This window comes from Lampetra fluviatilis, chromosome 56 (assembly GCF_964198595.1).
Source record: "Lampetra fluviatilis chromosome 56, kcLamFluv1.1, whole genome shotgun sequence".
Classification (NCBI taxonomy): Eukaryota; Metazoa; Chordata; class Hyperoartia; order Petromyzontiformes; family Petromyzontidae; genus Lampetra; species Lampetra fluviatilis.
The window spans coordinates 8403981-8426930 of NC_136330.1; the positions used below are offsets into that span (position 1 = coordinate 8403981).

Below are 22950 nucleotides of genomic sequence, written 5' to 3' on the forward strand. Positions count from 1 at the left end.
GACCACACTCAAGCAAGAGGGGGGAAGAGTTCACGGTGGCTAGGAGATGTTAACTACCTCGCCTGGTATACAGGAGGTCGTGGGTTCGATCCCGCCCCTGACGCCTGCCTGCTGTATATTTGGAGCTTGCGCGTCTCTCTCCCCGTGGTCGCGTGGATTTTTCCTCCGGGACCTCCGGGTTCTCCCTCCACGTTGAGAGTTGACGTCGCGTATTTGGGCTGCTGCTGTAAATTTCCCACACGGCGAAAGATGCGCCGCTACGTTCGAGCAGCCATCATTTGCGACGGCCGCCTCGATTACGAAACAGTGAGCTGAGCGTAGCTCGCTGGAGCCTTACCAGATAGAATAAAAACGAGTTGGTCGTGACAACAAATCTAGCGGTAATGTAACAAACAAAAGAACTCGCAGGGGAAAGCCGCGGTGTTGACGATGCGGCCCAAAGAGGGCAGCGCGTCGGCCTTCCCCGCACGGACGCCGACCTCGGCGGCCCAACAACACGGCCGCTGCGGGCGACCGCGGCCGGCCAGGAAGGTGCCTCGCTGACACTCACCACTGGCGCGACGCCGAGCACGCTGGCACAGGCGACGCGCTGCCCCACAGCGAGGGCCTGTCGGGTACGGCCGGCGGGATGTTGTGGTAACAAGAAGAGAAGATGTAAAAAACATTACAAAAATATGCTGGAGGCTTTGTTCACACGGAGCACAAAACGAGGGGGGCGTCCGGCTCCCCTCGTTTGTGATTGGACATTGCGGGGAAGGGGGTGCAGGTGAGGAAGGGGGGCATGATGGGGAAGGGGGGGGGTGGTGGGGAAGGGGGGGGTGAGTAAGGGGGGCGGTGGGGAAGGGAAAGGGGGCGGTGGGAAAGGGGGAGGAATGGGGGCAGTTAGTGGTGGTGGTGGGGGGGGGACTCCCGTGTCTTGGGTGACAGTGGGGGGGGGGGGCTCTACGTGACCCTTCGTGACCCCACGCGGCTCAGATGGCCACGAGGTCGTCGCTGGAGTTGACGCTGATGAGGACGCTGCCGCGGTCGCTGCTGCCGCCGCCGTCGCTGCCCTGCAGCCTCATGCTGTGGCTGCTCTTGAGGTCGCCCAGCGTGGCCGGCACGGACACCTTGCCGATGAACTCGGAGCACACGCAGCTCTTGTTCCACAGCTGTGAGCACCCACACACAAGACAAACGTCCCCCGTGTAGCCTCAACAGGCTGTTGGGGCAAGTGCTGCGAGTGGCGGCGCCTACGAAGGCCGGCACCGCGCAACGAGGGGGCGGGTGGCCAGCACCACGCCCGGCCGCCTTTGTCTCCCCAGTGGCGATGTTTACACGCCGCACCGGGTACTCGTTCGAGGCCGAGTCGACCTATGGGAGTGGGCCCGAGGACCGGTTGAGAGAATCGTCACTGGCGTTGCCCGCGAGCGGAAATCGAACCCGGGTCGCCGGTGTCCATCGCGTGCGAAACCGCTACGCCGCCGCTCCCCACAAACAGCACCGCGATTCTCACGCTCGCGAGAGCCACCGACAGCGATTCTCACGGCGATTCTCACTCGCGAGAGCGACCGACGGCGATTCTCACGGCGATTCTCAGCCCGGCGCACCTCGATCACGATGGGCTGGTCGGGCTTGCGCCGGTAGAACAGCGCCTTGGTGTCCAGGGCGGGCTCCTGCGTGTCGGCGTGGGGCCGGCTCCGCACCTTGCTGCCTTCGCTCCGGATCACGGCGTAGGGGCTGGAGCCTGCGGCGAGGCGGAGGGGGCCGTGGCCCCGTGAGCGCGGCGGAGCAACCGCGGCCGCACGGTGAACGCTCGTGACGCGCGGCAACACAGGGCCCTGGATTTGTGTGCTTCCTCTCTCACCCACCCCCCCCCCGTTCTACAGTGAGTGGAGTTTATATCATCTCCCCCTGTACAAAAGAGTGTGTGAGTGGAGTTAATATGATCTCCCCCTGTTCTACAGAGTGAGAGTGAGTGAGTGGAGTTTGTATGACCTCCCCCTGTTCTAGAGTGAGAGAGTGGAGTTTGTATGATCTCCCCCTGTTCTACAGTGAGAGAGTGGAGTTTGTATGACTATCCCCCTGTTATACAGAGTGAGAGTGAGTGGAGTTTATATGATCTCCCCCTGTTCTACAGAGTGAGTGAGTGTAGTTTGTATGATCTCCCCCTGTTCTGCAGTGAGAGTGAGTGAGTAGAGTTTGTGTGATCTCCCGCTGTTCTAGAGTGAGAGTGAGTGGAGTTTGTATGATCTCCCCCTGTTCTGCAGAGTGAGTGAGTGGAGTTTGTATGATCTCCCCCTGTTCAGCAGTGAGTGAGTGTAGTTTGTATGATCTCCCCCTGTTCTGCAGAGTGAGTGAGTGGAGTTTGTATGATCTCCCCCTGTTCTGCAGAGTGAGTGAGTGGAGTTTGTATGATCTCCCCCTGTTCTGCAGAGTGAGTGAGTGGAGTTTGTATGATCTCCCCCTGTTCAGCAGTGAGTGAGTGTAGTTTGTATGATCTCCCCCTGTTCTGCAGAGTGAGTGAGTGGAGTTTGTATGATCTCCCCCTGTTCTGCAGAGTGAGTGAGTGGAGTTTGTATGATCTCCCCCTGTTCAGCAGTGAGTGAGTGTAGTTTGTATGATCTCCCCCTGTTCAGCAGTGAGAGTGAGTGAGTGGAGTTTGTATGATCTCCCCCTGTTCTGCAGTGAGTGAGTGTAGTTTGTATGATCTCCCCCTGTTCAGCAGTGAGAGTGAGTGAGTGGAGTTTGTATGATCTCCCCCTGTTCTGCAGAGTGAGTGGAGTTTGTATGATCTCCCCCTGTTCAGCAGTGAGAGTGAGTGAGTAGAGTTTGTATGATCTCCCCCTGTTCAGCAGTGAGTGAGTGTAGTTTGTGTGATCTCCCCCTGTTCTGCAGAGTGAGTGAGTGTAGTTTGTATGATCTCCCCCTGTTCTGCAGTGAGAGTGAGTGAGTGGAGTTTGTATGATCTCCCCCTGTTCTGCAGAGTGAGTGGAGTTTGTATGATCTCCCCCTGTTCAGCAGTGAGAGTGAGTGAGTAGAGTTTGTATGATCTCCCCCTGTTCAGCAGTGAGTGAGTGTAGTTTGTGTGATCTCCCCCTGTTCTGCAGAGTGAGTGAGTATAGTTTGTATGATCTCCCCTTGTTCTGCAGAGTGAGTGAGTGGAGTTTGTGTGATCTCCCCCTGTTCTGCAGAGTGAGTGAGTATAGTTTGTATGATCTCCCCTTGTTGTGCAGAGTGAGTGAGTATAGTTTGTATGATCTCCCCCTGTTCTAAAGAGTGAGTGAGTGGAGTTTGTGTGATCTCCCCCTGTTCTGCAGTGAGTGAGTAGAGTTTGTATGATCTCCCCCTGTTCTGCAGAGTGAGTGAGTAGAGTTTGTATGATCTCCCCCTGTTCTGCAGTGAGTGAGTAGAGTTTGTATGATCTCCCCCTGTTCTGCAGTGAGTGAGTAGAGTTTGTATGATCTCCCCCTGTTCTGCAGTGAGTGAGTAGAGTTTGTATGATCTCCCCCTGTTCTGCAGTGAGTGAGTGTAGTTTGTATGATCCCCCCCTGTTCTGCAGTGAGAGTGAGTGAGTGTAGTTTGTATGATCTCCCCCTGTTCTGCAGTGAGTGAGTGTAGTTTGTATGATCCCCCCCTGTTCTGCAGTGAGAGTGAGTGAGTGTAGTTTGTGTGATCTCCCCCTGTTCTGCAGTGAGTGAGTGTAGTTTGTATGATCTCCCCCTGTTCTGCAGTGAGTGAGTGTAGTTTGTATGATCTCCCCCTGTTCTGCAGTGAGAGTGAGTGAGTGTAGTTTGTATGATCTCCCCCTGTTCTGCAGTGAGTGAGTGTAGTTTGTATGATCTCCCCCTGTTCTGCAGTGAGTGAGTAGAGTTTGTGTGATCTCCCCCTGTTCTGCAGTGAGTGAGTGTAGTTTGTATGATCTCCCCCTGTTCTACAGAGTGAGTGAGTGAGTAGAGTTTGTGTGATCTCCCCCTGTTCTGCAGTGAGTGAGTGTAGTTTGTATGATCTCCCCCTGTTCTGCAGTGAGTGAGTGTAGTTTGTGTGATCTCCCCCTGTTCTGCAGAGTGAGTGAGTAGAGTTTGTATGATCTCCCCCTGTTCTGCAGTGAGTGAGTAGAGTTTGTGTGATCTCCCCCTGTTCAGCAGTGAGTGAGTGTAGTTTGTATGATCTCCCCCTGTTCTACAGAGTGAGTGAGTGTAGTTTGTGTGATCTCCCCCTGTTCTGCAGAGTGAGTGAGTAGAGTTTGTATGATCTCCCCCTGTTCTGCAGTGAGTGAGTGTAGTTTGTATGATCTCCCCCTGTTCTGCAGTGAGTGAGTAGAGTTTGTATGATCTCCCCCTGTTCTGCAGTGAGTGAGTAGAGTTTGTATGATCTCCCCCTGTTCAGCAGTGAGTGAGTGTAGTTTGTATGATCTCCCCCTGTTCTGCAGTGAGAGTGAGTGAGTGGAGTTTGTGTGATCTCCCCCTGTTCAGCAGTGAGTGAGTGTAGTTTGTATGATCTCCCCCTGTTCTGCAGTGAGAGTGAGTGAGTGGAGTTTGTGTGATCTCCCCCTGTTCAGCAGTGAGTGAGTGTAGTTTGTATGATCTCCCCCTGTTCTGCAGAGTGAGTGAGTGGAGTTTGTATGATCTCCCCCTGTTCAGCAGTGAGAGTGAGTGAGTAGAGTTTGTATGATCTCCCCCTGTTCAGCAGTGAGTGAGTATAGTTTGTATGATCTCCCCTTGTTCTGCAGAGTGAGTGAGTGGAGTTTGTGTGATCTCCCGCTGTTCTGCAGAGTGAGTGAGTATAGTTTGTATGATCTCCCCTTGTTGTGCAGAGTGAGTGAGTATAGTTTGTATGATCTCCCCCTGTTCTAAAGAGTGAGTGAGTGGAGTTTGTGTGATCTCCCCCTGTTCTGCAGAGTGAGAGAGTAGAGTTTGTATGATCTCCCCCTGTTCTGCAGTGAGTGAGTAGAGTTTGTATGATCTCCCCCTGTTCTGCAGAGTGAGTGAGTAGAGTTTGTATGATCTCCCCCTGTTCTGCAGTGAGTGAGTAGAGTTTGTATGATCTCCCCCTGTTCTGCAGTGAGTGAGTAGAGTTTGTATGATCTCCCCCTGTTCTGCAGTGAGTGAGTAGAGTTTGTATGATCTCCCCCTGTTCTGCAGTGAGTGAGTAGAGTTTGTATGATCTCCCCCTGTTCTGCAGTGAGTGAGTGTAGTTTGTATGATCTCCCCCTGTTCTGCAGTGAGTGAGTGTAGTTTGTGTGATCTCCCCCTGTTCTGCAGTGAGTGAGTGTAGTTTGTATGATCTCCCCCTGTTCTGCAGTGAGAGTGAGTGAGTGTAGTTTGTATGATCTCCCCCTGTTCTGCAGTGAGTGAGTGTAGTTTGTATGATCTCCCCCTGTTCTGCAGTGAGAGTGAGTGAGTGTAGTTTGTATGATCTCCCCCTGTTCTGCAGTGAGTGAGTGTAGTTTGTATGATCTCCCCCTGTTCTGCAGTGAGTGAGTAGAGTTTGTGTGATCTCCCCCTGTTCTGCAGTGAGTGAGTGTAGTTTGTATGATCTCCCCCTGTTCTGCAGTGAGTGAGTAGAGTTTGTGTGATCTCCCCCTGTCGTGCAGTGAGTGAGTGTAGTTTGTATGATCTCCCCCTGTACTACAGTGAGTGAGTAGAGTTTGTGTGATCTCCCCCTGTCGTGCAGTGAGTGAGTGTAGTTTGTATGATCTCCCCCTGTTCTGCAGAGTGAGTGAGTGGAGTTTGTATGATCTCCCCCTATTCTGCAATGAGTGAGTAGAGTTTGTATGATCTCCCCCTGTTCTACAGTGAGTGAGTGTAGTTTGTGTGATCTCCCCCTGTTCTGCAGTGAGTGAGTGTAGTTTGTGTGATCTCCCCCGGTTCTGCAGTGAGTGAGTGTAGTTTGTATGATCTCCCCCTGTTCTGCAGTGAGTGAGTAGAGTTTGTATGATCTCCCCCTGTTCTGCAGTGAGTGAGTGTAGTTTGTATGATCTCCCCCTGTTCTGCAGTGAGTGAGTGTAGTTTGTGTGATCTCCCCCTGTTCTGCAGTGAGTGAGTGTAGTTTGTATGATCTCCCCCTGTTCTGCAGTGAGTGAGTAGAGTTTGTATGATCTCCCCCTGTTCTGCAGTGAGTGAGTGTAGTTTGTATGATCTCCCCCTGTTCTGCAGTGAGTGAGTGTAGTTTGTGTGATCTCCCCCTGTTCTGCAGTGAGTGAGTATAGTTTGTGTGATCTCCCCCTGTTCTGCAGTGAGTGAGTGTAGTTTGTATGATCTCCCCCTGTTCTGCAGTGAGTGAGTAGAGTTTGTATGATCTCCCCCTGTTCTGCAGTGAGTGAGTGTAGTTTGTATGATCTCCCCCTGTTCTGCAGTGAGTGAGTGTAGTTTGTGTGATCTCCCCCTGTTCTGCAGTGAGTGAGTGTAGTTTGTATGATCTCCCCCTGTTCTGCAGTGAGTGAGTAGAGTTTGTATGATCTCCCCCTGTTCTGCAGTGAGTGAGTGTAGTTTGTATGATCTCCCCCTGTTCTGCAGTGAGTGAGTGTAGTTTGTGTGATCTCCCCCTGTTCTGCAGTGAGTGAGTGTAGTTTGTATGATCTCTCCCTGTTCTGCAGTGAGTGAGTAGAGTTTGTATGATCTCCCCCTGTTCTGCAGTGAGTGAGTGTAGTTTGTATGATCTCCCCCTGTTCTGCAGTGAGTGAGTGTAGTTTGTGTGATCTCCCCCTGTTCTGCAGTGAGTGAGTGTAGTTTGTATGATCTCCCCCTGTTCTGCAGTGAGTGAGTAGAGTTTGTATGATCTCCCCCTGTTCTGCAGTGAGTGAGTGTAGTTTGTATGATCTCCCCCTGTTCTGCAGTGAGTGAGTGTAGTTTGTGTGATCTCCCCCTGTTCTGCAGTGAGTGAGTGTAGTTTGTGTGATCTCCCCCTGTGGTGCGTGGGGTTTGCTCCACACACACGATGCCGAGAGTGCTGGCCAAGCAGCACGAGGCCTCTCCACTCACTCAGGTTGTTCCTGGCCAGGAGGACCCGTAACACTTCACATGCAGACCCACAGAGAACCACCAATTCGCATTGCGTCACTTTCTTATCTATGAGCCCAAAACATCCCTGACGTTGATAAATTAACCCCGCAAATTACTCCATTGGGATCACATGCAGCAGTAGCTGCAGCAATAGCAGCAGTAGCAGCAAGCAACAGCAGTTGCAGCAGTAGTAGCAGCAGCAGCAGTAGCAGCAGTAAGCAGCAGCAGCAGTAAGCAGTAGCGACAGCCGCAGTAGCAGCAGCTAGCAGCAGCAAGCAGCTAGCAGCAGCAGTAGCAATCAGGAGATAGCAGCAGCAGCTAGAATCAGCAGCTAGCAGTGGCAAGCAGCAGTAGCAGCAGCAAGCAGCAGCAAGCAACAGTAGCTAGCAGTAGCTAGCAGTAGCTAGCAGCAGCTAGCAGCAGCAAGCAACAGCAGTTGCAGCAGTATTGGCAGCAGCAGCTAGCAGCAGCTAGTAGCAACAGCAGCAGTAGCAGCAACAATAGCAGCAGTAGCAACAGCAGCAGCAAGCAGCAGCAGCAAGTAGCAACAGCAAGTAGCAACAGCAAGTAGCAGCAGCTAGTAGCAACAGCAGCAGTAGCAGCAACAATAGCAGCAGTAGCAATAGCAGCAGTAGCAACAGCAGCAGCAAGCAGCAGCAGCAAGTAGCAACAGCAAGTAGCAACAGCAGCAGTAGCAATAGCAGCAGTAGCAACAGCAGCAGCAAGCAGCAGCAGCAAGTAGCAACAGCAGCAGTAGCAATAGCAGCAGTAGCAACAGCAGCAGCAAGCAGCAGTAGCAGCAACAGCAGCTGGCAGTAGCTAGCAGCAGCAATAGCAGCAGCAAGCAGCAGATAGCAACAGTACTTAGCAGTAGCTAGCAGCAGCAAGCAGCAGATAGCAACAACAGCAGCAGTAGCTAGCAGCAGCTAGCAGCAGCAAGCAGCAGATAGCAACAATAGCTAGCAGTAGCTAGCAGCAGCTAGCAGCAGCAAGCAGCAGCTAGCAGCAGCAAGCAGCAGCAGAAGATGTTAACTACTTCGCCTGGTGGGTTCGATCCCCACCCTGAAGCCTGTTGTATATTTGCAATCAACGTCACGCGTTTAGAGTGATATTGGTTTGGCAGCGATACATTTCCACGTGATGGCCAGGTTGCTCCTGGAAAAGAGCTAGCGATGAGCTCCGTGGGCTTTATCTGGTAAAATACAAAATCGTGTAACAAGGTCACGACGGGGGCGGGGTCACGAAGGGGGTCACTACAGGGGAGGGGGGTCGTCGCACCTGGGGGCAGCCCGGAGGCGCTGACCAGGTGCAGGCTGGTGACGAGGCTGGGGTAGCCCACGATGCCGCTCCAGCACGTGTGCGCTGGCACGTCCACCACCAGCTCCCTGGGGGGGGGGGGGGGGGCAATCAGCGCTAACGACAGCACGGCAGCGAGGACGAGACGCGGGGCACTGAACACTCGCACACAAAGACAAAGATCCCCTCCCCCCCGTGTAGCCTTAACAGACTGCTGGGGCAAGTGCTGTTAGCGAGTAGCACCGATGAAGGCCGGCACGTCGCACGAGAGGGTGGGTGGCCAGCACCACGCCTGGCGGCCTTTGTCTCCCCAGTGACGATGTTTACACACCGCACCAGGCGACGACCTAGGGTAGGCCCAGGACCGGTATTATCCTTTATTTATTCTTGAGAGGCGTATTTCACGAAGGTCGTGATGCTGCTGCTGCTGCTGCTGCTCCATTGCGTGTTTATTCATTAAGATGTTTTCGGCCCCGATTACTGACGAGTCGTGTTTATTGCATCGTCTCGGAGGAAGAAAACAGAGCACCCGGAGAGGGGGCAACACTCTACCCCCCATGTACAGATATGGCACAGATGGAGATTATTCCACACTTTACTGCACTGCCTCCTCCTGGTGAACCAGGAGTACGGCCTCCACAGCGCTGGATGATTACAGGGGCAGCAGCAGACCCGCAATCACCGCCAATACTGCCACCGCCAAATAAAGATCCCCACCACCACCGCCACCATCATCGCCACCATCACCACCACCAAACAAAGATCCCCCATCACCGCCACCACCACCATCATCGCCACCATCACCACCAAACACAGATCCCCCACTGCCACTACCGCCATCACTGCCACCATCACCACCACCATCGCCACCATCGCCACCATCACCACCACCGCCACCATCACAACCACCGCCACCACCAAACAAAGATCCCCCACTGCAACCACCACCATCACTGCCACCATCACCATCACCGCCACCACCAAACAAAGATCCCCCACTGCAACCACCACCATCACTGCCACCATCACCACCACCGCCATCACCAAACAAAGATCCCCCGTCAGCGCCATCACCACCGCCACCACCAAAGCCACAACAACAAGAGAAAACCACCGTTTCTCGCAGGGCATTGGTCGCGCTGCGTGCGTGCGGGCACCTGCAACGCGACGCGACGTCGGTGAAGACGCGCAGCAGCAGGCGGCCCTGCTGGCGCGGCTCGAAGGTGGTGGCCACGGCGACGTAGCGGCCCATCGCCAGCTCCTGGCGCAGCACCACGCTGCGCGAGTTGATGTACACGGAGCTCGCCACCTTCTCCTGCTGCAACGCGTGCATGCGGAACTCACGATTGCGCTCCACCTGTTGCACGCAGCCAGCGAGGGGGGGGGGGATGGGGGGGGGGGTGAGCCGTGGTGGCGTTGGGTGAATATGAGCTCCTGCAGTCTACATACATAGTCTCATTCTGCTCCGCCTCTTTCTGTTTAGGCCCGGCCCCCCTCCCCAGAAACGTGGGCTGAGGCTGGCTTGGGTGGTGGGCGAGTCTCAGTGAACCCATGGCACGTGGGTCTGTCACCTGACCGCCTCCTGCACCTAGCCTGTCACAGCATTCAACCCACGCCACCACCTGCTGGGTCTGTCCCACGACCTTCCTCGTCAGCGAGCCTTCGACACTTCACGTGGCCTCAAACTCCACCTGGCCTGGCACAGGCGGCGTGGTGACGTCACCACCACTTCGTGGTGATTGACGAGCGTTGGTATTGGGGGATTAAACCAGGCGCTCCCCCCCGCGCTCCCCCCCGCGCTCCCCCCCCGCTCCCCCCGGCTCCCCCGCGCTCCCCCTACTCCTCCCTGCTCCCCCTACTCCCCCGTGCTCCCCCGCGCTAGCGTCACCCTGTAGATGTCAAAGCCGATGGCGAGGTTCTCTCCGCTGCGCCCGGACGTGCGCTGCTCGCGCCGGTCCTCCTGCTGCAGGCACACGAGCACCATGTCCTCCGCCTTGCACACGTCAAACACAAACTACGCCACACACAGAACACACATCACACACACGTCAAACACAAACTACGCCACACACAGAACACGCATCACACACACGTCAAACACAAACTACGCCACACACAGAACACGCATCACACACACGTCAAACACAAACTACGCCACACACAGAACACGCATCACACACACGTCAAACACAAACTACGCCAACACGCACCAACACGCGGCACACACAGAACACACATCACACACACGTCAAACACAAACTACGCCAACACGCACCAACACGCGGCACACACAGAACACACATCACACACACGTCAAACACAAACTACGCCACACACAGAACACGCATCACACACACGTCAAACACAAACTACGCCAACACGCACCAACACACGGCACACACAGAACACGCATCACACACACGTCAAACACAAACTACGCCACACACAGAACACGCATCACACACACGTCAAACACAAACTACGCCACACACAGAACACGCATCACACACACGTCAAACACAAACTACGCCACACACAGAACACGCGTCACACACACGTCAAACACAAACTACGCCACACACAGAACATGCATCACACACACGTCAAACACAAACTACGCCACACACAGAACACGCATCACACACACATCAAACACAAACTACGCCACACACAGAACATGCATCACACACACGTCAAACACAAACTACGCCACACACAGAACATGCATCACACACACGTCAAACACAAACTACGCCACACACAGAACATGCATCACACACACGTCAAACACAAACTACGCCACACACAGAACACGCATCACACACACATCAAACACAAACTACGCCACACACAGAACATGCATCACACACACGTCAAACACAAACTACGCCACACACAGAACACGCGTCACACACACGTCAAACACAAACTACGCCACACACAGAACACGCATCACACACACGTCAAACACAAACTACGCCACACACAGAACACGCATCACACACACGTCAAACACAAACTACGCCACACACAGAACACGCATCACACACACGTCAAACACAAACTACGCCACACACAGAACACGCGTCACACACACGTCAAACACAAACTACGCCACACACAGAACATGCATCACACACACGTCAAACACAAACTACGCCACACACAGAACACGCGTCACACACACGTCAAACACAAACTACGCCACACACAGAACATGCATCACACACACGTCAAACACAAACTACGCCACACACAGAACACGCGTCACACACACGTCAAACACAAACTACGCCACACACAGAACACGCATCACACACACGTCAAACACAAACTACGCCACACACAGAACATGCATCACACACACGTCAAACACAAACTACGCCACACACAGAACACGCATCACACACACGTCAAACACAAACTACGCCACACACAGAACACGCATCACACACACGTCAAACACAAACTACGCCACACACAGAACACGCGTCACACACACGTCAAACACAAACTACGCCACACACAGAACACGCATCACACACACGTCAAACACAAACTACGCCACACACAGAACACGCATCACACACACGTCAAACACAAACTACGCCACACACAGAACACGCATCACACACACGTCAAACACAAACTACGCCACACACAGAACACGCATCACACACACGTCAAACACAAACTACGCCACACACAGAACACGCGTCACACACACGTCAAACACAAACTACGCCACACACAGAACACGCATCACACACACGTCAAACACAAACTACGCCACACACAGAACACACATCACACACACGTCAAACACAAACTACGCCACACACAGAACACGCGTCACACACACGTCAAACACAAACTACGCCACACACAGAACACGCATCACACACACGTCAAACACAAACTACGCCAACACGCACCAACACGCGTTACACATAGAACACGCATCACACACACGTCAAACACAAACTGTACCACGCCAACACGCACCAACACGCGTTACACATAGAACATGCATCACACACACGTCAAACACAAACTGCACCACGCCAACACGTGGCACACACACAAACACGCGTCACACACGCCAACACGCACCAACACGCGTTACACACAGAACACGCATCACACACACGTTTCGCACACACCAACACGCGTCACATGCATCCCACACATCACAGCATCACCCACACAACCGCACACCCCCCACAATATAGTTTTGGGGGGTGTGCGGTTGTGTGGGTGGATGTGCGGTTATATGTATGGGGGGGGGAGGGTATGCAGTTGTGTGTGGATGTGCGGTTGTGTGTGTGGGAGGTATGTGCGGTTGTGTGGGGTGTATGCGGTTATGTGGGTGGGTGGGTGTGCAGTTGTGTGTGGGGGGGTGGGGGTGTGTAGGTGTGCGGTTGTGTCTGTGTGGAATGTGTGTGGTTGTGTGTGTATGCGGTTTTGTGTGTGGGTGCGTTTGTGTCTGTGTGGGGGGGGGTGTGGTTGTGTGTGTGTGCAGTTGTGTGTGTGGGGTGTGTGCGGTTGTGTGTCTGGGGTATGTGCGGTTGTGTGTGTGGGGTGTATGCGGTTGTGTGTGTGGGGTGTGTGTGGTTGTGTGTGGTTGTGTGTGGGGTGTGTGTGGTTGTGTGTGTGTGGGGTGTGTGCGGTTGTGTCTGTGTGTGTGCGGTTGTGTGTGTGTGGGGTGTGTGCGGTTGTGTCTGTGTGTGTGCGGTTATGTGTGTGGGGTGTAGCGGTTGTGTGTGTGGGTGTGCGGTTGTGCCTGTGGGTTCTGCAGCGCCGTGCTGCGGTTGTTGATGCAGCCCCCGGCACGGTTCTTGAGCGGGTTCTCATCGGTCACCCAGGCCGACTTGAGCATCACCTCCTCCCAGGTCTTGTGCAAGGTGAAATACGACGTGTTGATGATCCTGCAGGGACAGGCGTTCCAGTGCGTGGGGGGGTCGGGGCTGCGTTGGCCGGGTCCCCAGCTGCACAAGCAGCTTCTTTTTGGCCACATAAAGTTGGGCTAGAGAAGAGATGGAGCTGATGCAGTAAGGGAGGATGTGGAGTGGACTCATCGATGTCTGGTGCCACCGGTGTTGAGCTCAGGCCACAGAGTAATGTATCTCTTGGAGTGGCCCAATATCACTCACCCTCACCCTACACTCACCCGCACCCTACACTCACACTACACTCACCCTCACCTCACCCAGACCCTACACTCACCCGCACCATACACTCACCCTCACGCTACACTCACCCTACTTGCAGCTTACCCTCACCATAACTCTGTAGTGACACAGCGCTGACTGCTGTACAGCAACTGCAGGTGGACACTTAGCGCACACGCCGTTGAGCACACACACGGTGTGTGTGTGCCGGCAGGGCGGAGGAACTGCGGCAAGGGTCACGGTAGACCTCGTGGGGAGGCCCCTGGAACCCTCTGGAGGGTTCAAGAAGGTGGCCAGGGCGGAGCCAAGAGTGGCGAGGGCGGAGCCAATCGTGGCCAGGGCGGAGCCAAGCGTGGCCAGGGCGGAGCCAAGAGTGGCGAGGGCGGAGCCAAGCGTGGCCAGGGCGGAGCCAAGCGTGGCCAGGGAGGAGCCAAGCGTGGCCAGGGCGGAGCCAAGCGTGGCCAGGGAGGAGCCAAGCCGTGCCGAGGGGAATAAAAGCAGCGGAGAATGAGAGCTCCGGGCTGCCGGTTCTGGGAGTGGACTCGTCTCGGTCGACGCTGTCGGCGCAACGCGAGCAGGGTCGTGACTGGGCCGTACGGCAGCGTAGTCGTGAGAGAGGGGGGAGTTGGTGGTGTGAACCTAATAAAGACGGTGCCTCCTGCGACTGCCTCGTCTCGGACTGAGTGTGTGCGCTGCACGCCACCCGCACACGCCGAGAAGAAGGGAGAGAAGAAGAAGAGACCTACGACACTGCACCTCCACCAACACCCTACCCCTCACCCGCACTCAGCCAGTCAAATACATTCACCTGCCCCCTACAACTCACCCTACCCTCACGCGCAGTGCATTCACTCGCATCAGGAACTCACCTGCACACCACCACGTCTGTAAAGTACTTGCACCAGTCTTCAAACGTCATCCTGAAACCACAGGAAACCACGATCACCACCAAAGACAAAGATTACCCGTATAGCCTTAACAGAATGTTGGGGCAAGTCCTGTTAGCGAGCACCTATGAAGGCTGGTACGGCACAAGAGGGGTGGGTGGCCCACACCACGCCCGGCCGCCTTTGTCTCCCCAGTGGCTTTGTTTACACACCACACCAAGTACTCATTGAGGCTGAGTCGACCTAGAGGAGGCGCAGGGCCAGTTCAGATAATCGTCACTGTTGGTGTTGGTTGTGAGCGGGAATCGAACTTGGGTCGCTGGGTTCGTAGCGCAGCAGCGTGTTAACTGCTACACTACTGCTCCCCACACCATCACCACCACAACCGCTACCAACAACAACCACCGCCATTCGCCACTAAGTGGCGGTGACGTCACCACGGCGCTTGTGCCAGGCCATGTGCACGTTAAGGCCACGTGAAGTGTCGAACGCCCGCTGGCAGGTTATGGGGCAGACCCAGGTGCCATGAGTCGATTGACCGAGATGACTGGCTGATACACCACCTGTGCGCCCAACTGTGCCAACTTGCTGTGCTTTAGCCACCCTGCGCTCCGCCCTTTGTTGTGAGCATCACTGCTCTGCCCTCCGTTGTTGTGGAGGGCGACTGCCTCCAACTGCCCAGTTGCGTCCTTCACGAGCCTCCTCCACAGAGGCCGATCTTGACACCGCTGGTACCAGTCATCAGCAAGTCCACTCAGCCCCACATCCTCTTGTACCACATCACTCCATCTCTTCTCTAGCCCGTGCCGCGCCCGTTTAGACCCTCTATCCGGCCGAACAAAAGCTGTTTAGGCATGCGGTGGCTGGACATACGAGCTACATGATCCAGCCAACGCAGCCTCGCCTGCCGGAGGAGCTCACCGATGGGACTTTGTCCAGATCTTTCAAGGATTTGTGAGCTCTTCACACAATCCAGCTTGATTAAACCCAGGATGGATTGTAGGCAGGCCAACCTAAATGTTTCTAACTGGCGAAGATGTTCCATTAGGGGGGGTCAACGTTTTGCAAGCGTAGAGAAGGGAGGGAATGACTGTAGCCGAGAAGACCTGAAGCTTCCTGTGGAGCGACAGACCAGGTAGCTTCCACACAGCGTTACGCAACCGATGAAAATACAATGCCGCTCGACTGATTCGGAGTGAGAGTTTAATTTCTGCTCTCTGCTAACACCAGTGACGATTATCTGAACCGTTCCTTGGCCTCCCCTAGAGCGAATAGACCTCCAATAAGTACCTGGTGCAGTGTGTAAACATTGTCACTGGGAAGACAAAGGCTGCCGGGCGTGGTGCTGGCCACCCACTCTCATGTGCCGTGCTGGCCTTCATATGTGCTCGCTAAAAGCACTTGCCCCAACAGTCTATTCATGCTCTACTGGGGATCGTCGTTTTTTTACAAGCAAAAACAACCCCCATAGTCTCCGTGGTTGCCGGTTGGTAATGCTGCGGTGGTGGCGGTGGGCAATGACATTGGGGGGTGGTGGGGTGAGGCCGATACCAATCAGCTCGCAGTCGCTGCAGTGACCAACAGGGGCTCTGGAACAGTGCGAGGGGCTGGTGATCCCTCCACCAAATCACTAAATAACCACGCAGAAAAGATGAAACTAAGCTCGTGCCAAACTAACCTTGTCCCTTGCAGCACTACACCCATCAACATCCTGAAGGGAGAGAAGGGTTATCCGGTCTCGGATGCCCAGGAACAGGTCTGCTGGTTTGCAGAGCCTTTCTGCGAGGTCTTGGGGGGAGGATACATCCCTCAGTCCAGACATCATCATGGGGCAAGGTGGTGGGGATATGACCCTGCTGGGGCTGCCGTGCCTCAAATACTGGAAGACGTAGCCACCCCGTTAGTATTATTTGGGTCTTTCGGTAGGAGGAATCGGATGAGCTATGAAGCTCTTTCTCACAAATGTCCAGTAGGGGTCAGCGAGTCACAACAACAAACGACACAGCACTTCACGTGACCTCAACGTGCACCTAGCCACAAGCTCTGTGGTGACATCACCGTCACTTAGTGGCAAATGGCGGCTGTTGTTGTTGTGTGCTATAGGGGAGATCTTTGTCTTGTGTGTGCGTGTATGGTATGTGCTAGCAGTGGCGGCTCCTGCAAAATCTCTCAGGGGGGGCAAATGTCTGGATGATTGATAAGGATAAGGTCCACCCATGCAATGGATAAATTAACAGCTTAAGCATGTAAAGGCAACTTCACTTCTTTAATATTAATGAAAAATAAAGTGACTCTTACAATACATCTTGTTTGTTTCTATACTCACTATTAAAACAAACCACTCAAGTTTATTTTATTAAAGATTCCACTAGGTGGCGACAAATAATTTTGTTGGATGAAACGTGCTTACGTATGATGACGTAAGCACGTATGATGACGTAAGCACGTTAGGGCGAGCCCTCCCGGAAGCCATAGAGAATGCATTGCAGCGCCCCCGTTCGAAAAAAAACATCTTTGAATGTAAGTCTATGGGACCACTCGGGGCGATTCCCAGCTGGAGGGAAATCGCCAAAAAAGAGGCGGTACTCCACAGAACGTAGCATGACGCTGATTGGACTATATCCAGAGGCAGTGACGGCTAGCGTGACTCTGTGGTTGAATGACATTGGTGGTGCGTCGCCCAATCGCCCTAATGAAGAAACCGCCCCTGTGTGCTAGTATGGTGTTTCAGTGCGTGCGGGTTGTTGTTGTGTGTGGTATGTGACCGCTAACAGCACTTGCCACAACAGTCTGTTCAGGCTATAGGGGTGATCGTTTTCTTTGTGTGGTATGTGTGTAGCAGTAGTACGTGAGGAGTGGAAACGTAACGGTGATCTCATTGCGCTATGAATCCAATGAACCGAGTTAGATTCCCGCTCATGGCCAACACTGGTGACGATTTTTCCTAATCAATTCTGGGCCTCTCCTAGGTCGTCTCAGCCTTAAATTAATGTCTTGTGCAATGTGTAAACATCGTCACTTTGGAGACAAAGGTGGCTGGGTAAGGTGCTCGCCAACAGCAATATCTGTGTGTGTGTGCTGTGTGTTATGTGCACGTGTGTGTGTGTGTGTGTTATGTGCACGTGTGTGTGTGTGTGTGCTGTGTGTTATGTGCACGTGTGTGTGCTGTGTGTTATGTGCACGTGTGTGTGTGTGTGCTGTGTGTTATGTGCACGTGTGTGTGTGCTGTGTGTTATGTGCACGTGTGTGTGTGTGTGCTGTGTGTTATGTGCACGTGTGTGTGTGTGTGTGTGTTATGTGCACGTGTGTGTGTGTGTGCTGTGTGTTATGTGCACGTGTGTGTGTGTGTGCTGTGTGTTATGTGCACGTGTGTGTGTGTGTGTGTGTGTGTTATGTGCACGTGTGTGTGTGTGTGTGCTGTGTGTTATGTGCACGTGTGTGTGTGTGTGTGTTATGTGCACGTGTGTGTGTGTGTGTGCTGTGTGTTATGTGCACGTGTGTGTGTGTGTGCTGTGTGTTATGTGCACGTGTGTGTGTGTGTGTGTTATGTGCACGTGTGTGTGTGTGTGCTGTGTGTTATGTGCACGTGTGTGTGTGTGCTGTGTGTTATGTGCACGTGTGTGTGTGTGTGTGTGTGTTATGTGCACGTGTGTGTGTGTGTGTGTGTTATGTGCACGTGTGTGTGTGTGTGTGTGTGTGTTATGTGCACGTGTGTGTGTGTGTGCTGTGTGTTATGTGCACGTGTGTGTGCTGTGTGTTATGTGCACGTGTGTGTGTGTGTGTGTGTGTTATGTGCACGTGTGTGTGTGTGTGCTGTGTGTTATGTGCACGTGTGTGTGTGTGTGTGTGTGTTATGTGCACGTGTGTGTGTGTGTGTGTGTTATGTGCACGTGTGTGTGTGTGTGCTGTGTGTTATGTGCACGTGTGTGTGTGTGTGTGTGTGTTATGTGCACGTGTGTGTGTGCTGTGTGTTATGTGCACGTGTGTGTGTGTGTGTGTGTGTTATGTGCACGTGTGTGTGTGTGTGTGTGTTATGTGCACGTGTGTGTGTGCTGTGTGTTATGTGCACGTGTGTGTGTGTGTGTGTGTGTTATGTGCACGTGTGTGTGTGTGTGTGTGTTATGTGCACGTGTGTGTGTGTGTGTGTGTGTTATGTGCACGTGTGTGTGTGTGTGTGTGTTATGTGCACGTGTGTGTGTGTGTGCTGTGTGTTGTGTGCACGTGTGTGTGCTGTGTGTTATGTGCACGTGTGTGTGTGTGTGCTGTGTGTTATGTGCACGTGTGTGTGTGTGTGCTGTGTGTTATGTGCACGTGTGTGTGTGTGTGCTGTGTGTTATGTGCACGTGTGTGTGTGTGTGCTATGTGTTATGTGCACGTGTGTGTGTGTGTGTGTTATGTGCACGTGTGTGTGTGTGTGCTGTGTGTTATGTGCACGTGTGTGTGTGTGTGCTGTGTGTTATGTGCACGTGTGTGTGTGTGTGTGTGTTATGTGCACGTGTGTGTGTGTGTGCTGTGTGTTATGTGCACGTGTGTGTGTGTGTGCTATGTGTTATGTGCACGTGTGTGTGTGCTGTGTGTTATGTGCACGTGTGTGTGTGCTGTGTGTTATGTGCACGTGTGTGTGTGTGTGTGTGCTGTGTGTTATGTGCACGTGTGTGTGCTGTGTGTTATGTGCACGTGTGTGTGTGTGTGCTGTGTGTTATGTGCACGTGTGTGTGTGTGTGCTATGTGTTATGTGCACGTGTGTGTGTGCTGTGTGTTATGTGCACGTGTGTGTGTGCTGTGTGTTATGTGCACGTGTGTGTGTGTGTGTGTGCTGTGTGTTATGTGCACGTGTGTGTGTGTGTGTTATGTGCACGTGTGTGTGTGCTGTGTGTTATGTGCACGTGTGTGTGTGTGTGCTGTGTGTTATGTGCACGTGTGTGTGTGTGTTATGTGCACGTGTGTGTGTGTGTGTGTGTGTTATGTGCACGTGTGTGTGTGTGTGTGTGCTGTGTGTTATGTGCACGTGTGTGTGTGTGTGTTATGTGCACGTGTGTGTGTGCTGTGTGTTATGTGCACGTGTGTGTGTGTGTGTGTTATGTGCACGTGTGTGTGTGTGTGTGTGTTATGTGCACGTGTGTGTGCTGTGTGTTATGTGCACGTGTGTGTGTGTGTGCTGTGTGTTATGTGCACGTGTGTGTGTGTGTGTGTTATGTGCACGTGTGTGTGTGTGTGTGTTGTGTGCACGTGTGTGTGCTGTGTGTTATGTGCACGTGTGTGTGTGTGTGTTATGTGCACGTGTGTGTGTGTGTGTTATGTGCACGTGTGTGTGTGTGTGCTGTGTGTTATGTGCACGTGTGTGTGTGTGTGTGTTATGTGCACGTGTGTGTGTGTGTGCTGTGTGTTATGTGCACGTGTGTGTGTGTGTGCTGTGTGTTATGTGCACGTGTGTGTGTGTGTGCTGTGTGTTATGTGCACGTGTGTGTGTGTGTGTGTGTGTTATGTGCACGTGTGTGTGTGTGTGTGTGTGTTATGTGCACGTGTGTGTGTGCTGTGTGTTATGTGCACGTGTGTGTGTGTGTGTGTTATGTGCACGTGTGTGTGTGTGTGCTGTGTGTTATGTGCACGTGTGTCTGTGTGTGCTGTGTGTTATGTGCACGTGTGTGTGTGTGTTATGTGCACGTGTGTGTGTGTGTGTGTGCTGTGTGTTATGTGCACGTGTGTGTGTGTGTGTGTGCTGTGTGTTATGTGCACGTGTGTGTGTGTGTTATGTGCACGTGTGTGTGTGTGTGTGTGCTGTGTGTTATGTGCACGTGTGTGTGTGTGTGTGTGTGTTATGTGCACGTGTGTGTGTGTGTGTGTGTTATGTGCACGTGTGTGTGTGCTGTGTGTTATGTGCACGTGTGTGTGTGTGTGTTATGTGCACGTGTGTGTGTGTGTGTGTGTTATGTGCACGTGTGTGTGTGTGTGCTGTGTGTTATGTGCACGTGTGTGTGTGTGTTATGTGCACGTGTGTGTGTGCTGTGTGTTATGTTCACGTGTGTGTGTGTGTGCTGTGTGTTATGTGCACGTGTGTGTGTGTGTGCTGTGTGTTATGTGCACGTGTGTGTGTGTGTGTGTTATGTGCACGTGTGTGTGTGTGTGCTGTGTGTTATGTGCACGTGTGTGTGTGTGTGCTATGTGTTATGTGCACGTGTGTGTGTGTGTGTGTTATGTGCACGTGTGTGTGTGTGTGCTGTGTGTTATGTGCACGTGTGTGTGTGTGTGCTGTGTGTTATGTGCACGTGTGTGTGTGTGTGTGTGTGTTATGTGCACGTGTGTGTGTGTGTGCTGTGTGTTATGTGCACGTGTGTGTGTGTGTGCTATGTGTTATGTGCACGTGTGTGTGTGCTGTGTGTTATGTGCACGTGTGTGTGTGCTGTGTGTTATGTGCACGTGTGTGTGTGTGTGTGTGTGTTATGTGCACGTGTGTGTGTGTGTGCTGTGTGTTATGTGCACGTGTGTGTGTGTGTGCTGTGTGTTATGTGCACGTGTGTGTGCTGTGTGTTATGTGCACGTGTGTGTGTGTGTGCTGTGTGTTATGTGCACGTGTGTGTGTGTGTGCTGTGTGTTATGTGCACGTGTGTGTGTGTGTTATGTGCACGTGTGTGTGTGTGTGTGTGTGTGCACGTGTGTGTGTGTGTGTTATGTGCACGTGTGTGTGTGTGTGTGTGTGTGTTATGTGCACGTGTGTGTGTGCTGTGTGTTATGTGCACGTGTGTGTGTGCTGTGTGTTATGTGCACGTGTGTGTGTGTGTGCTGTGTGTTATGTGCACGTGTGTGTGTGTGTGCTGTGTGTTATGTGCACGTGTGTGTGTGTGTGCTGTGTGTTATGTGCACGTGTGTGTGTGCTGTGTGTTATGTGCACGTGTGTGTGCTGTGTGTTATGTGCACGTGTGTGTGTGTGTGCTGTGTGTTATGTGCACGTGTGTGTGTGTGTGCTGTGTGTTATGTGCACGTGTGTGTGTGTGTGTTATGTGCACGTGTGTGTGTGTGTGTGTGTGTTATGTGCACGTGTGTGTGTGTGTGCTGTGTGTTATGTGCACGTGTGTGTGTGTGTGTTATGTGCACGTGTGTGTGTGCTGTGTGTTATGTGCACGTGTGTGTGTGTGTGTGTGTGTTATGTGCACGTGTGTGTGTGTGTGTGTGTTATGTGCACGTGTGTGTGCTGTGTGTTATGTGCACGTGTGTGTGTGTGTGCTGTGTGTTATGTGCACGTGTGTGTGTGTGTGTGTTATGTGCACGTGTGTGTGTGTGTGTGTTGTGTGCACGTGTGTGTGCTGTGTGTTATGTGCACGTGTGTGTGTGTGTGTTATGTGCACGTGTGTGTGTGTGTGTGTGTTATGTGCACGTGTGTGTGTGTGTGTGTGTGTGTGTTATGTGCACGTGTGTGTGTGTGTGTGTTATGTGCACGTGTGTGTGTGTGTGCTGTGTGTTATGTGCACGTGTGTGTGTGTGTGCTGTGTGTTATGTGCACGTGTGTGTGTGTGTGTGTGTGTTATGTGCACGTGTGTGTGTGTGTGTGTGTGTTATGTGCACGTGTGTGTGTGCTGTGTGTTATGTGCACGTGTGTGTGTGTGTGTGTTATGTGCACGTGTGTGTGTGTGTGCTGTGTGTTATGTGCACGTGTGTGTGTGTGTGCTGTGTGTTATGTGCACGTGTGTGTGTGTGTTATGTGCACGTGTGTGTGTGTGTGTGTGCTGTGTGTTATGTGCACGTGTGTGTGTGTGTGTGCTGTGTGTTATGTGCACGTGTGTGTGTGTGTTATGTGCACGTGTGTGTGTGTGTGTGTGCTGTGTGTTATGTGCACGTGTGTGTGTGTGTGTTATGTGCACGTGTGTGTGTGTGTGTGTGTGTTATGTGCACGTGTGTGTGTGTGTGCTGTGTGTTATGTTCACGTGTGTGTGTGTGTGTGTTATGTGCACGTGTGTGTGTGTGTGTGTTATGTGCACGTGTGTGTGTGTGTGTTATGTGCACGTGTGTGTGTGTGTGTTATGTGCACGTGTGTGTGTGTGTGTGCTGTGTGTTATGTGCACGTGTGTGTGTGTGTGCTGTGTGTTATGTGCACGTGTGTGTGTGTGTGTTGTGTGTTATGTGCACGTGTGTGTGTGTGTGCTGTGTGTTATGTGCACGTGTGTGTGTGTGTGTGTTATGTGCACGTGTGTGTGTGTGTGCTGTGTGTTATGTGCACGTGTGTGTGTGTGTGTGTGTGTTATGTGCACGTGTGTGTGTGTGTGCTGTGTGTTATGTGCACGTGTGTGTGTGTGTGCTGTGTGTTATGTGCACGTGTGTGTGTGTGTGTGCTGTGTGTTATGTGCACGTGTGTGTGTGTGTGCTATGTGTTATGTGCACGTGTGTGTGTGTGTGCTGTGTGTTATGTGCACGTGTGTGTGTGTGTGCTGTGTGTTATGTGCACGTGTGTGTGTGTGTGTGCTGTGTGTTATGTGCACGTGTGTGTGTGTGCTGTGTGTTATGTGCACGTGTGTGTGTGTGTGGGGGGAGCAGCAGCACGTGGTTAGCACTAAGCTGCACTACGAACTCGGCGACCAGAGTTCGATTCCCGCTCACGGCCAACACCAGTGACGATTATCT

General features: G+C 52.9%; 1 protein-coding gene across 1 annotated transcript in view; it reads right to left on the reverse strand.

The window, feature by feature from the left end:
- Window positions 1-807: 807 nt before the first annotated feature.
- LOC144950173 (calpain-5-like) overlaps window positions 808-22950 on the reverse strand; it is a 44932-nt gene continuing 22789 nt past the window's right edge. Inside the window, exons 7-13 of the mRNA XM_078880247.1 lie at window positions 14320-14370; window positions 13063-13207; window positions 10168-10293; window positions 9437-9636; window positions 8262-8368; window positions 1590-1726; window positions 808-1151 (exon numbers count right to left, since the gene is read on the reverse strand). Coding sequence (XP_078736373.1) covers window positions 972-1151; window positions 1590-1726; window positions 8262-8368; window positions 9437-9636; window positions 10168-10293; window positions 13063-13207; window positions 14320-14370 — 946 coding nt within the window. The 3' untranslated portion in view covers window positions 808-971. The remainder of the gene's footprint in view (window positions 1152-1589; window positions 1727-8261; window positions 8369-9436; window positions 9637-10167; window positions 10294-13062; window positions 13208-14319; window positions 14371-22950) is intronic.